A 12,660-nucleotide genomic window follows, 5' to 3' on the forward strand; every position below is an offset into this window, starting at 1 on the left:
TGAATTAATGATGATTAATGAGTAGGGTCTCCAATAGCTGTATCATATTTGACATAGAAGATGATGTTTGTGGTTTTGAAGATCAATTGCCTCTGCCTGGGACAATTACTACAGATCATCCTAAGGGCAAGGATATTGAAGTAGGTGTTTGGTACACTTGCCTTTATTGGTCAGTGCATTGAGTATAGGAGTTGGGAGGTTATGTTGCAGCTGTACAGGACATTGGTGAGACCACTTTTGGAATACTATGTTCAATTCTTGTCTCCCTGCTATAGGAAAGATGTTGTGAAACTTGAAAGGGTTCAGAAAAGATTTACAAGGATGTTGCCAGGGTTGGAGAGTTTGAGCTATAGGGAGAGGCTGAATAGGCTGAGGCTATTTTTCCTAGAGTGTCAGGGGATGAGGGGGAACTTTATAGAGGTTTATAAAATCATGAGGGACATGGATAGTGCAAATCTTTTTCCCAGGTTGGGGCAGGGGGTGGTCCCAAACTAGAGGGCACAGGTTTAAGGTGAGAGGGGAAAGATTTAAAAGGACCTAAGGGCAACTATTTCATTCAGAGGGTGGTGCGTGTGTGGAATAAGCTGCCAGAGGAAGTGGTGGATGCTGGTACAATTTAAAAGGCTTAGGATGGGTACATAAATAGGAAGGGTTGAGAGGAATATAGGCCAAGTGCTGGCAAATAGGACGAGATTAATTTAGGATATCTGGTCGGCACGGACGAGTTGAACCGAAGGGTCTGTTTCTGTGTATAACTCTGATTCTGAAACCAAGTCCTCTGAGCTGTGGTATCTCAAGTGACAGCTTTTTCCAAATCTACTCATAATATCCGTAACATTAGCCAGTTGACTGAACATAAATTGATAATTGAAGGAAACTTCCATGCTATTTGTACATGTATTCCTGGCTAAACATGTCAACTGTTGGAAGAATTGTAAACCTCTGAGAATTAAATCACAAAGTGTAAATATTTTTGTTGAATTTTCAAGGTACTCTCATGTTGAGGCAGAGTGTCCATTTATTACTTTTGATGAGCTTCTCAACCGTTTGGAATTCCTTGTCTGTGATGTAGTTGAACGCATTTTGAAGTCTCCTTATCAGGACCTTGTGCGTGAGCTGAACCCGGTAAGTAAACTTGTAAACCCGTAAGTAAACTTGTAAGCAAACATTTTGTCCTGCCAGTACTCTATTCAACTGTATTTCAAAGAATTTTATAATGACATGAATTAAAATAAGCTTTTAAGAAAAGTGCGTTTTTTCAAAATTATCTGACCTTACATGAAAATTTCTATTCTTTTGATCCCTTTCCTTCTGTTCAATTTTTCAAATTAGAATTTCCAGCCTCCTCAACGCCCTTTCAAAAGAATGAATTACACAGATGCTATCACGTGGCTCAAAGAACACGATATCAAGAAAGATGATGGAACTTTCTATGAATTTGGAGAAGTAAGTGTTTTTTTCTGGAGTTGGACAACTTTGTCATTATATAGCACTCATCCGTTCTCAATGTGCAAGTGTTGAGACAGTAAGTCTTTAAAGCACATGTATCATATATGTAAACGCCTATGTGTTGTGGCATCCTTATTGAAGAACTGTTGCTGAATTTGTGGGCCCTTGTGGGTATCTTCTGCTTGAAATTTCATTTTTTTCTTCCAACCTTACTCATGGACAAATTAATGTAGAAATATTTATATTTAAATCTTATTTGCTAAACTGCTGGCAAATATAATCTAGGGTAAAGAAAAGTCAGAGTCCAGTGCTGTTTTCATCTTCTGCTGAATTGGATACATTGATCTACATTGTCACAATGAACATTTCTCCTGTTAACTGATTACTTGGATTCACAAATTATTAGATTATGATCACCCAAAATGGAACAAATAGGAATACAGAATGCAGAATGTTAGCTTTTTGAGACCTTTACTCCCCTGATATAATGTTCTCTTAAAATTATTCTATACTAAGAATTGCAAACCTATTTATATAAACATACATATATTTTTCTGATATGTTATTGGATGGTGAAAGAGAGAAACCTTTGACTGATATTTTTTCTCTGACAGTTCAAAACCTACCGTAACAAATTGCAAAAGCTAGATCAATAAAATTTAGTTATTTGTGAGCTAACACCAGGAATTTGCCATGCAAGCAACTGGATTGTTGTTAAAAACACAATTGGTTAGCTTGTGTCCTTCAGAGGTGGGAACCTATCACTTGAGTTCAGCCTGTGTTACATATTTTCATCTTAAGATGACATGACTGATTCTGGTAAAGGGTAATGAATATTTCCCCATGTGGTCCACATTTCAGGATTTTTTTTTGTTAAAAAGAAGTACGTGATCTTTAGACAGATGAAGCAACTTTTTTTTATTTTTAAAACTTGTACTTCATTTGTGTAGTTCAGGGCAATTTTACTATTCTAGTTGAGCCTAAGTTGCTTTTGCTCTTCCTGAAGTGCAGTTAAGTTACAGTTTCTGACTTTTCTATTAACCTAGACTTTCTTTTCTAGTCCAATAGAAAAGCATTTGAATGATCTGTACGTCTATGCAAATATTCAAGTTGCTTTCATAGAAGTCTATTACCGGTGTGGCCTGGTGGCTCAGTGGTTAGCTCTGTTGCCTCACAGTGCCAGGGACCTGGGTTAGATTCCAGCCTTGGATGACTGTGTGAGGTTTGCACGTTATCTCTGTGTCTGTGTGGGTTTCCTAGGGTAAATAGACAATGTCTTTTCCTGGATTGGGGGAGTCCAGAACTAGAGGGCACAGGTTTAGAGTGAGAGGGGAAAAATTTAAAAGAGACCTAAGGGACAAGGGCAAATTTTCCACAGAGGATGGTGCATGCATGGAATAAGCTGCCAGAGGAGGTGATGGAGGCTGGTACAATTCCAACATTTAAAAGGCATCTGAATGGGTTTACGAATAGGAAGGGTTTAGAGGGATATGCGCCAAGTGCTGGCAAATGGGATTAGGTTAGGATATCTGGTTGGCATGGACAAGTTGAACCAAAGGGTCTGTTTCCAAATTGCTCATAGTGTCCAGGGATGTGGAGGGTTGGTGGATTAGCCATGAGAAATGCGGGGCTACAAGGATTGGATAGAAGTTGGGTCTGGGTGAGATGCTCTTCAGAGAGTTAGTGTGGACTTGATGGGCCGAATGGCCTGCTTCCACACTGGAGGGATTCGATGATTCTGTTAATACTTCTGATGGACTGAACTTTTTGCTTTCTGTCACAGGATATCCCAGAGGCTCCAGAGAGACTAATGACTGATGCAATCAATGAACCTATACTACTGTGTCGTTTTCCCACTGAGATCAAATCCTTCTACATGCAGCGTTGCCCAGAGGATCGTCGGCTTACTGAATCTGTGAGAGTATTTTCGGTTTCATTGATGTCAAGTAACTGTGGATCTGCATTTGAAGCTCATCCCACAATGACTTTGGTTAACTGACGATCAAAATATACTTGAGATGTTACACTTCCGTGACATTTTTTGTCAATCAAGAATGATATAGTATTTTTAAGATGTCAGCATTTAAAATAGTACAAAATCCTTCACAAAAATGTATGGAAACTCCAAAGGGAAGTCCAAGAAGTAGAAATTGAGAGAGGTGACCAACAACTTGGTTAAAGAGCTAGGCTTTATGGAAAATAGAGAACTGAAGGGGTTTGTAAGAATTCTGAGCTTTGGGACCTACTGTCATTAATGATGAAACGAGAGTGTTTGTGTGGGAAGTGAGACTAAGAGGATGAAAAGCTTTAGCTTTGAAGGGAGAAGGGGTTTTCAGTAATACATGAAGCAAGGCCATGGAGAGATTTGCAAACAAGGGTAAAAATTTTAAGATTAAGTCACCAGCAGACGAGGATCGAATTGAATAGCAAAGATGGCGATAAGGAGAAAATGTGAGTTGAATCTGGGTAGTAAAGTTTGAATGAGCCACCGTGGATGATGAGGTCTTGATAGGAAAGGACAGGAGACAAAAGTACTAAAGAAGGTTTTGGTAGCTAAATAGAGATGTACCGTTTGGAAACAGACCCTTTGGTCCAACTTGTCCATGCCAACCAGATATCCTAACCTAATCCCATTTGCCAGCACTTGGCGCATATCCCTCTAAACCCTTCCTATTCGTAAACCCATTCAGATGCCTTTTAAATGTTGGAATTATACCAGCCTCCATCACCTCCTCTGGCAGCTTATTCCATGCATGCACCATCCTCTGTGGAAAATTTGTCCCTTAGGTCCCTTTTAAATTTTTCCCCTCTCACCCGAAACCTGTGCCCTCTAGTTCTGGACTCCCCCAACCCAGGAAAAGACATTGTCTATTTACCCTATTCATGTCCCTTTTGATTTTATGAACAAAATGTGGGCTTATTGAGATGGGTTTTCTGGAGTTTAAGCGATAATTCATCCAGCAGGAAATCATTTAAAATCCCCAACCTGAAGAAAGGTAGCAGATGTACACAGATAGCAGTAGATTACTCAGGCTACATTACAGAAATGATGCATAGGACATGATTGATTCACTACAATGATGACAATTTTATAAGGCATTTAATTTAGCTTCTTTGGAATTTTTTTTTATTTGTTCTTTTTCCCTTTCCTCCACGGGGAAATATTTGTTCAAGGAATGTCAATTTCCTTTTGATTGTTCAACTGAGTGACAATTCTTTGTATTTGAAATTAGTCAGTGTGAACATGATTCTATCTTCGTCCACTTGCTGTGCATATGCACTGTTAAGCAATTGTTGCTGTACACAATTTACCATTGTATACAGATAGAATCTGGAACTTTGACTTTTTTAAAATGTTATTTTCCTCGTCAATTTTTATGTTTGTTTTGTTCTCCTAGTTGAATTTGTTTTATCTGGGATCTAACAGTTTGAGCATGTGGTTTTCTTCTTTGTATGACTTAGTAACACTGTGCAGTGCATTTTCCCCCTGACAAAAAGTGAAGAAATGTATTTGTGTATGTTGTAATAATGCCAAGATGTCAAGGCATTTTAAGCTCACCAAAGAGCTCTAACTTGCATGAAACTACTGTCAGTAACTTTGGAAGTAGATTGTTGCAAGTTCAAGGATCTGGACAGGTTTTGTCAGATCATGACATGCTACAAAGAAACTGGATTTGGTTCACGGTCTATTTTTCTGGTTGGTCTCCATCAGCCTCATAGCTAGGTGATTACCATTTGTCTTTTAACTCTGGGTGAGAAGGCATAAGACATTGATCACCACTGAGTAACTCAAAACAGAGAGCAATGTAGATGTGGAATGGTGATTAATTGACTCATTGAGTTTCTCCTGCCCACAAGAGTTTACATTAGTGGTTCATGAATGAAAATTGGTTACTTCACTGAAGTTTAACCAGGTTATTGATGTTTGTAAAACTCGTACCCAGGCTTTGTTAGAACACAAACAATATTAAGCTTAATGGTAGTTCCCTATAGTTTATACGCACAAGCATGGAGCTGGAGTCAGCTATTCAGGCCTCTGAACCTGCCCTGCTGCTTTTTAAAAAGTCATGTTATAGCCTCAAATTCACATTCCTGCTATCCCTGATAACTTTTCACGCAACCCCTCCCAATTCTTACCATGAATCTAGCTGCCTCTGTCGTAAAAATGTTAAAGATTCCCTTCCTGAAAAGGCACTGACGGTGTGAGAAAAATTTTGGTCTCATCCCCTCCATTTTAAATGGGTGACCCTGTATTTTTAATAAGTGGCCCCTAGATCTAGATTCTCCCTTCAGAGGAAACATCCTCTTGACCAGTGATTATAATAGTAAATTGTTTTACCTGTAGTTGTTAAAGGCGAATCAGTTCAAGTCCAAGTTTGTTGTAGGAATTCGGTGGACTAGGTCTAGGTCAGAACTGGACATAGTGTGACCTAACTAACGTCTTATATACCACTATGATAACCTGTTTGTTCTTGTATTCCATACCTCAGCTAAAAGGCAAGTATCCAATGTAGTAGCTTTGTAACCACTTTATCCTCATATCCTGTTGCTTTCTATGGACATACACACCAAGATTTCTGTGATTCTCTGTACTGCCTCAGGTGTGACCATTCATCATGTACTCTCTTGCCTTGTTAATCTTCACAGGATGTAACTCCTTGCACTTTTCAGGATTAAATTCCATTTGCCATTGTTCTATGCATTTAACCAGTCTGTCCTGGTCTATCATCTTGTCGCCTAAGGTTTTCTTCCTTGCTATTTACCATGGCACCAATTTTTGTGTCATCTGAGAATCAAATTGCCTATATTCATGTCCAGATTATTAATATATAATACAAAAAGGAAGGGACCCAGTACCAAATCCTACAGTATGCCATTAGACGCAGGCTGCTGAGCATGGTCTAAGTCACAAAAACAGTCTTTGACCACCACCACCAGATATAGATTGCATCCAAGACACTACTATCATTCACAAATCTTTCTCCTCTACAAAAATCTTAAACTTGTGACACATGAAAAATACATACTGCCCATCCTTGGTTAGTCCTTGCCTGTTCAAATGTAGGAGAAAGTGAGGTCTGCAGATGCTGGAGATCAAAGTTGAAACTTTATTGCTGGAACAGCACAGCAGGTCAGGCAGCATCCAGGGAACAGGAGATTCGACGTTTCGGGCACAGGCCCTTCTTCAGGATTCCTGATGAAGGGCTTATGCCCGAAACGCGATTCTCCTACTCCTCTGATTCTGCCTGACCTGCTGTGCTTTTCCAGCACCACACTCTCGACCCTGATCTCCAGCATCTGTAGTCCTCACTTCCTCCCTGTGGATTTTATCCAATTTTAAGCCCACTAAAACTGCAAATACCTCTTCCTTCTCAATAGTAATTTAAGTTTATTACACCCTCTGGTTTCTTTGCCGACGTCATTCTTCTCTATTGTAAGTACAGATATCATCATTTAAAACCTCACCTACATCTTTTAGTTCCACTGTCAATTTGCAACTTAGGAATTTTCTTTTATCTGCTACAGATTTTTTCTATCTCCTTCTTCACTTTCCTTTTTTTTAAACAGTAATCCCCAACATTTTTTATTTGCCTCTAGAGTTCTGGTATGAAAAGCCTTCAGTGGTGCTGGAAGAGCGCAGCAGTTCAGGCAGCATCCAAGGAGCAGCGAAATCGACGTTTCGGGCAAAAGCCACCTTGGATGCTGCCTAAACTGCTGTGCTCTTCCAGCACCACTAATCCAGAATCTGGTTTCCAGCATCTGCAGTCATTGTTTTTACCTTGAAAAGCCTTCAGTATCTACCGCAAACTTCCCTTTTCTTCCTTATCCAGTACAGTACGTTTACACCCAGAGTTTTATGGAGTATTTTTGGTCCTGCTCTTCACTTTTACAGAATATATTGATCCTGCATTTTCATGATTTCCCTTTTGAAAGACTCGCACTGCTTTGATGTAGACTTTCCGACAAGTAGGTGCCAGATCCTATCTTCTATTTAAATTGGCTTTCCCCCAGTTCAAAGCCTTTTATTTCCAGTTGATCTTCATCCTTTGCCATGACTATCTTAAATATAGCATGGAAATAGACCCTTTGGTCCAACTAGTCTGTACGATCATGTTTCCCAAACTAAACTAGTCCCATTTGCTTGTGTTTGTCCAAATCGTAGCCATAGAGATGTACAGCACAGAAACAGACTCTTGGGTCCAACTCATCCATGCTGACCAGATATCCCAACCTAATCTAGTCCCATTTGTCAGCACTTGGCCCATTATCCCTCTAAACCCTTCCTATTCATATACCCATTCAGGTGCCTCCACCACTTCCTTTGGCAACTCATTCTGTGCACCACTCTCTGCGTGAAAAAGTTGCCCCTTAGGTCCCTTTTATATCTTTCCCCTCTCACCCTAAACCTATGCCCTCTAGTTCTGGACTCCCCCACCACAGGGAAAATATTTTATCTATTTATCCTATTCATGCCCCTCATAATTTTATAAACCTCTGTGAGGTTCCCCCTTCAGCCTCCAATTCTCCAGGGAAAACAGCCCCAGCCTATTCAGCCTCTCCCTATAGCTCAAATCTTCCAATCCTGGCAACATCTTTGTAAATCTTTTCTGAACCCTTTCAAGTTTCACAACATCGTTCTGAAAGGAAGGAGACCAGAATTGCATGCAATATTCCAACAGTGGCCTAACCAATGTCCTTACAAATGCAACATGATCTTCCAACTCCTGCGCTCAATGCTCTGACCAGTAAGGGAAAGCATACCAAACGCCGCCTTCACTATCCTATCTACCTGCGACTCCACTTTCAAGGAGCTATGAACCTGCACTCCAAGGTCTCTTTGTTCAGCAACACTCCCTAGGACCTTGCCATTAAGTGTATAAGTCCTGCTAAAATTTGCTTTCCCGAAATGCAGCACCTCACATTTATCTAAATTAAACTCCATCTGCCACTCTCAGCCCATTGGCCGATCTGGTCAAGATCCTGTTGTACTCTGAGGTAACCTTTTTTGCTGTCCACTGCACCTCCAATTTTGGTGTCATCTGCAAACTTACTAACTATATCTCCTATGTTCACATCCAAAACATTTTATATAAATAACCAAATGCAGTGGACCCAGCACTATCCCTCTCAACCTTTCCTGTTCATGTACCTGTCCAAATGTTTTTTAAATGTACCTGCACCTACCACTTCCTCTGGCACTTCATTCCACATATGAACCACCCTCTGTAAAAACGTTGCCCCTTCGGTCCCTTTGAAATCTTTCTCCTCTCACCTGATGCCTTCTCGTTTTGAACTCCTGTACCTTAGGGGAAAAACCTTAGCTATTCACCTTACCTATGCCCCTCATGATTTTATAAGCCTATATAAGGTTGCCCCTCAACTTCCTATCCTCCAGTGAAAAATGTCCTAGCCTAACCAGCCTCCTCTTATGATTGAAATCCTCCACTCCTGGTAGCGTCCTTGTAAACCTTTTCTGTGCCCTTTCCAATTTAATAATATAGAAATTTCATAGAAATGCTCTCCCACTCTCAACTTTCACCACTTGCTCACCTTTGTTTCCTAAAATTAGATCCAACACTGTCCTGTCTCATTGGACTTTGTATATGTAGGCTTTACATTTTTTAAGAATTCCTCCCCCTCGAAGTTTTTCATACCTTGTATATTCCATTTAAAGTTCAGGATGTTGAAACTCCCTACTATTATTATTCTGTCATTTTTACACTTTTCTGAAATTTGCCTACATAGCTACCCTTCAAGCTTTCCATGACTGTTTAGCAGTGTCTCATACACTCCCAACAATGTGATTGCTTCCTTTTTGTTTTTAAGTTTTACCTAGGTGACATCAATTGAGGAACCTTCAAATATATTAATCCTTTTTTTTTTGCAGTAACTGACTCCTTGATCAATATTGTGATACCACCTCCTCTTTTATGATTCTCCGTGTTTTGCTTGAAGATTTTATACCCTAGAACATTGAGCTGCCAGTCCTACTCCTCCCCAGGCAGGTCTCTCTGATAACAATGATACAATAACTCATGCTAATCAATACCCTCAACTCATCTCCCTTTAAGGAGAGTGATGAGGGCAAAAAATTGCCAGCAATGCCCATGTTGCATAGACAATTAAAATAATGTAATTTTCCAAATTTTCAACACTCGGCTCAAGTAAAATGTTTTTCCTTTAATTTTGAGGTTGATGTCCTAATGCCAAATGTTGGTGAGATTGTGGGAGGGTCAATGCGTATCTGGGACAGTGAGGAGCTGTTGGAAGGTTATGAGCGTGAAGGCATTGATCCTACTCCTTACTACTGGTACACTGACCAGGTAAGTTGGAATTGTTTATTTTCCAGGTCATTTATCAAAAGTGGTTCACAGCCTTTTCACTTCATAGGGAGACTTCAGGAAGTGTCCTTCACTTATTTTGGTTCTGTGTGTAATCCTTCTGATGGTATCTGCATGTATTAGTTTTCTACATTTACATGCAAACAAAAGTTGTGTAATCTTACCATGTTAATTGCTGTTGAGCTGGAGTACCGTTTGGCCTGTGTAGGTTAGTATTATACTATAAGTGTATTTACCAGTCTTAGTCATCAATGGAAAGACAAAAGTGCATTTTCACGTACTCATCTCCCAACACTGCTATCCATCATCTAACCCTTCCCTTTGTACCAACAGTTTCTATGTGTACTCTTAACAGTGAGCTTAAAATATGAGTCGATATAACCATGTAATAGTTCACTGTAATTTCTTGTAGTAATATTCTAATTCACAATTCATGCATGTACATTTAGATTCTATTTTTTATTTCTTGATAATGCCAACATTTTAGGAGCATTAGTTTTCATCTCGAAAGTTTAATTTAGAACATAGAACATAGAACATAGAAGAATACAGCGCAGTACAGGCCCTTGGGCCCTCGATGTTGCGCCGATCCAAGCCCACCTAAACTACACTAACCCACTATCCTCCATATACCTATCCAATGCCCTCTTAAATGCCCATAAAGAGGGAGAGTCCACCACTGTTACTGGCAGGGCATTCCATGAACTAACGACTCGCTGAGTGAAGAACCTACCCCTAACATCAGTCCTATATCTACCCCCCCTTAATTTAAAGCTATGCCCCCTTGTAATACCCGACTCAATACGCGGGAAAAGGTTCATACTGTCGACCCTATCTAACCCCCTAATCATCTTGTACACCTCAATCAAGTCACCCCTAAACCTTCTTTTCTCTAGTGAAAACAGCCCCAAGTGCCTCAGTCTTTCCTCATACGATTTTCCTTCCATACCAGGCAACATCCTGGTAAACCTCCTCTGCACCCGTTCCAATGCCTCCACATCCTTCCTATAGTATGGCGACCAAAACTGCACACAATATTCCAGATGCGGCCGTACCAGAGTCTTATACAACTGCATCATGACCTCAGGACTCCGGAACTCAATTCCTCTACCAAATTTGTTCTCCCTAATTTCACATTATTTTTTCCCACGTTATTTTCTTTTCCAATTTCCTCTCTTTGAGGATTTCTCCCGAGGGCACTGTTGTATGGATGTCAGCTGTATTTTTAGTACCTTATAAAAGTAGTCATTCTTTAAGGGTACTTAAACTGGTTAATAGAAGTCTTACCCCAGTTGGAGACCTAGGGAGAACACCATGTCACTTGCCTGTTGCATGAAGTGCTTCTCAAAGGCCAGCAGCTGTGAATTGCCATCAGTGCTGTTTTGGAATCCACAAGCTATCGTTATAAAGTGTGCTTTTCTAGCAGAGGTGACTTGAGTTCCCATCTGGTAACCTCTCTCCAAATTGAATGCCCCCTCCTCTCTCAACTTGCCTCCAGAGGGCACTAAATCCCACCCATCAGATATGAAGTACACACAATTTCAGTTTGGTTCACTTTGCATTCTTACCTTTCACTCAGATAGTTACAACTTGAAGTACCACTTGAAAAAGTGAGCTGAGAGTTCAGTTCAAAACTTCAGTACATCACTGAAGGCGTAGTGCCCAGTTTGACTGCCTATTTGATGTTTCTGTAGACTAAATAACTAGTGCTTTTTAGCAATGCATTCATTCAGTTCTCTGAGCAACACTAAACAACCAAAATTTAATTATTTCTCATTGCTGTTTCTTGTTAAATTGGAAAATCTGGCAGCTAATCATTTCAGTACAATTCATTTCTGTGCATGACTTTAAGATATTATGAGGAGATGCTGTACAGGTGTTAGTTTTTTTCTATTTGTACATTGACCTTCTTTGGCTGTTGGCACTACACCCGGCCAACATCCTGTCATAATCAGCATTCAGTCACTGGACGTGTTGGTCACTGGACAGTAAATAAATTCTTGGACCACTGAACATCTACAACTACATCTAAGCACTGAAGCTAAAGGTGAAAGGAAACATAACTCCTGTGGTGCTTTGAAATTAAACTCAGCACCACCATTTTTTTTTTATATAACCTTCCTCATATTTTTGAATTAAAAGGAAAATGTACTTGTATGTTGCAAATTATTATAGTAGCCATCAAGTTCCCTCAAGTTTTCAGGAGACCCAATTAATTTTGATGTTACTTACAATAAATGAGATGTGACAATTGTGAAAGCATTTGGGACAACTCCCTGCTGCTCTAAAAATACAATGGGATCTTTGATGGCACCTTGAGTAAGTTGATTAGGTCTTGTTTTCATGCCATAAAAACGCTCCATTGTGTGCATGCCTATTCAACTGACTTCAAATTTTTCATTTCCACTTGTGTTCTTTATTTGTATTCTTATTCCTCCTAGCGTAAATATGGCAGTTGTCCTCATGGTGGTTATGGCCTGGGTCTGGAACGATTTTTAACATGGCTTCTCAACAGACACCATATTCGTGACGTATGTTTGTATCCACGCTTTGTTCAACGGTGCAAACCGTAACACCGACTTGGTGCAACACTGGAATAAAATAAATTTAATGTACTTTATCTCTTGCATAAAAAGAAGGAAAATTGTAAAGTGATCAGCAGATCCATCAGCATCTGAAAGCACTGGCTGTGATTTCAGGGACAGACTCTTAGCTAAATCCTTGGTCTTGTTTATCTGTATTTTAAGAATTGCTTAACTGCTGGAAATTGACATCACTTTGTCATCAGTAGGTTATCTTGTCTTCACGTACAATATTGATATCAAGAATGCTTGTTCAAATTTTACAATAATAAATCATTCTAACAATT

At 39.7% G+C, this 12,660-nt stretch overlaps 1 protein-coding gene across 1 annotated transcript in view; it reads left to right on the forward strand.

The window, feature by feature from the left end:
- nars1 (asparaginyl-tRNA synthetase 1) overlaps positions 1 to 12,660 on the forward strand; it is a 48,043-nt gene extending 35,383 nt beyond the window's left edge. The window contains exons 11-15 of the mRNA XM_043676047.2: positions 990 to 1,125; positions 1,333 to 1,446; positions 3,233 to 3,364; positions 9,642 to 9,773; positions 12,233 to 12,660. Of these exons, the coding sequence (XP_043531982.1) occupies positions 990 to 1,125; positions 1,333 to 1,446; positions 3,233 to 3,364; positions 9,642 to 9,773; positions 12,233 to 12,364 (646 nt within the window). The 3' untranslated portion in view covers positions 12,365 to 12,660. The remainder of the gene's footprint in view (positions 1 to 989; positions 1,126 to 1,332; positions 1,447 to 3,232; positions 3,365 to 9,641; positions 9,774 to 12,232) is intronic.

The sequence above is a fragment of the Chiloscyllium plagiosum genome, unplaced genomic scaffold (genome assembly GCF_037043375.1).
Source record: "Chiloscyllium plagiosum isolate Xiang-an unplaced genomic scaffold, Cpla_swu_hap1 HiC_scaffold_1, whole genome shotgun sequence".
Classification (NCBI taxonomy): Eukaryota; Metazoa; Chordata; class Chondrichthyes; order Orectolobiformes; family Hemiscylliidae; genus Chiloscyllium; species Chiloscyllium plagiosum.